Source organism: Gopherus flavomarginatus, chromosome 3 (assembly GCF_025201925.1).
Source record: "Gopherus flavomarginatus isolate rGopFla2 chromosome 3, rGopFla2.mat.asm, whole genome shotgun sequence".
Classification (NCBI taxonomy): Eukaryota; Metazoa; Chordata; order Testudines; family Testudinidae; genus Gopherus; species Gopherus flavomarginatus.
In genome coordinates, this window is record NC_066619.1 from 43,324,810 (window position 1) to 43,327,750 (window position 2,941).

General features: G+C 48.8%; 1 protein-coding gene across 1 annotated transcript; it reads left to right on the forward strand.

Annotated features, from left to right (window-relative positions):
- Positions 1-200: 200 nt before the first annotated feature.
- Positions 201-2,486, forward strand: LOC127048008 (uncharacterized). Its single transcript, XM_050947084.1, has 2 exons — positions 201-846; positions 1,572-2,486. The coding sequence occupies exons 1-2, from the start codon at positions 291-293 to the stop codon at positions 2,042-2,044; spliced, it is 1,029 nt and encodes a 342-aa protein (XP_050803041.1). The 5' UTR covers positions 201-290; the 3' UTR covers positions 2,045-2,486.
- The last annotated feature ends 455 nt before the right edge of the window (positions 2,487-2,941 follow it).

Here is a 2,941-nt window from a genome sequence, read left to right on the forward strand (position 1 = left end):
CCACACTACAGAGTGCATAAAATCGATTTAAGGGTCCCTAAAATCGACTTTGGAACTCCATCTAAACGAGAGGAGTAACCCCAAAATCGATTTCTTAAAATCGATTTTATGATAGTGTGGACGGACATCGAAGTTAATGGCCTCCGGGACGTATCCCACAGTGCTCTATTGGCCGCTCTACACACGTAAAGGTACTCTACTGCTGGCCAGGTAAACAGGAAAAGCCCCGGGAACTTTGAAATTCCATTTCCTGCTTGCACAGTGTGGAGCTCTCAGCAGCAGAGAGAAGAATGCAGTCTCCTGAAAATAGGAAAAGAGCTCCAGCATGGAGCACACAGGAGTTACTCGATCTGATAGCTGTATGGGGAGAAGAGTCAGTGCTTTCAGAACTGCGCTCGAGCAGACGAAATGAGAAAACCTTTGAAAAAATTTCTAATGCCATGCGGGAGAGGGGACATACCAGGGACTCGTTACAGTGCCGAGTGAAAGTGAAAGAGCTCAGACAGGCATATCAGAAGACCAAAGCAGCAAAGGGCAGGTCAGGCTCTGCCCCCAAAACATGCCGGTTCTACGACGAGCTTAACGCAATATTGGGGAACAGCGCAACGACGAACCCCCCCTTGTCTGTGGATTCAGAGGTGGGCGTCGTGATTCCTGCCACTACGGAAGATTTATTTGATGGCGATGATCAGTATGATGAGGACCAAGAGGAGGAGGCTCCAGCAGAGAGCACAGAGCATTTTATCCCCCCAAACAGCCAGGATCTTTTCCTCACCCTTACTGAGGTTCCCTGCCAGCCATCTCAAGGCAGTACTCCAGAAAATGAAGCTGAGGGACCGTCCTCTGGTGAGTGTAATTTCTTTTAATAAAAGCTTCGGTTTAATGTAAGCCTTTTTTACTGGGTGCTTCAAATCACTACCTGTACTTAGAGTCACTGACCAAGTAGATTAAAAACCTTTCCTAAAACAGTGACCCATGAGGTGGTTTTTAGAAAAGTCTCCATTGTAACAGGGCGGATTCATCCTGCTTGTTCGGGGAACGCGAGAGCAAACCGGGGAAGGAGACCAGCTTCGCCGTGGTTTGCTCTCGCGTTCCCCGAACCACCCAGCAAACCGCAGGGAAGGAGACCTGCTTGTTCGGGGAACGCGAGAGCAAACCGGGGAAGGAGACCAGCTTCGCCGCGGTTTGCTCTCGCGTTCCCCGAACCACCCAGCAAACCGCAGGGAAGGAGACCTGCTTGTTCGGGGAACGCGAGAGCAAACCGGGGAAGGAGACCAGCTTGATTACCACTACAATCTAGTACAGGGATTACTAGCCATTATTAACTTACCATTTTCTCCGGACACGGTCTGTGTGCTCCCCTGACCTGCGTCTGAGCAGAAATCTCTGTCCTCCGCCACAAGCAATAAGTATTAAAGGAATCCTAAGGCGACCTTGTGGTAAAGTAACATGTTCAAGGTTCGGTAACAGGCACAGGTCAGTGAGGAGAAAGACTGTATGCATTGTTGTGTGAAATGTGTCTCTTATGATTCTTTTATCACTCTTTCCAATCCCCACCCCCCCACACACAGCTGCACATTTCTCCAGCCTCCCTCTCGCTTCTCCTCTACGTGGGGGGGGTATCATAAGAAGACTGAGGAAAAGGAGGACGCGTGAGGACATGTTCACCGAAATTATGGCAGTAACCCGTACAAAGAGAGCTCAGCAGGGGGACTGGAAACAATTGGTCGCAAAGTACAGGGAGGCTGCCAGTCAACGCGAAGACAGGAGGGACGCCAAAAATGATGTCAGGTGGCAGGAAGATCAGCACTGGCGAGCAGCAACTGTGGATCTTCTTCGTGATCAGACTGACATCCTCCGCGATATGCTGCAAGAGCTCCGTGGTTTCAGAATGCCCCTACAGCCCGTGTATAACCTCCCTCAGTACTCACCCTGTCCCACACCTTCCAGAACCAGGCGTGTAAGAATGCGTGGGGGAAGGCTCTCTGCACCAGCCCCCTCCACCGCTGCGGACACTCCAACCAGAAGGCTTTCATTAAATTGAAAAGCCCTTTGTGTCCTGTTTTTTCCCTCCTCTAATGATCCAAACTTCTCCCATGGCATCTTTGCCTATTTTTACTCTCAGGTCATGCTATTAAGGCAGTGTGACTGTAGTTTGGTAATGAAGTAAAGCAAGCAGCTTTGGAAAGCTGCACGGAAGCTAGTTATCAGCATCAGGATTTGACAATTGGGGATATGGGTAATAAAGGGAAAACAAAGAAAGCAGCCATACCGTACCCTGGTCCATGAGAATTCTTGTTCTGTCTTCTCTGATGCACTTTCTTCTTTCCAACCTCCCTCCCCCTTCCTCCAAACCTCCCTCGCTCCGTCCCCCATAGAACGCTGAGTTATGAAATTTCATGCACAGTATTGTAACAACAAGCATGATGCTTGATTGATGAAAGGGTCTGATTTTAAATAAAGAACACAATTCTTTTAACAAATAATAGTAACTTTATTTTCAATAAAAAAGCAGTTAAGGAAGGTTGCAGGTACAGTGCCTAGCAGCAGACGGAAGCAGCTAATGGTGGAGGTAGGTAATAATTGGGAAATACAGAATTATATGTTTTCCAATGGACAGCTCTCGCAAGTAACCTAAGCAAGCAATTGAGGAATGCTGCAGGGAAAGTATCTTGCAGCAGCAACACCGCATAGACGGGGAGGGCAGCAATCAATTGAAAGGAAAATCAGCATTCAAACTGTACCCTGGCCCATGAGGAAGCTACTTTTCAGTGCTTCTCTGATGTGCACAGCATCCTGGTGTGATCTTCTAATTGCCCTGGTGTCTGGCTGCGCATAATCAGCGGCCAGGTGGTTTACCTCAGTCTCCCACCCCGCTATAAAGGCCTCCCCCTTGCTCTCACAGAGATTGTGGAGCACACAGCAAGCAGCAATGACAAAG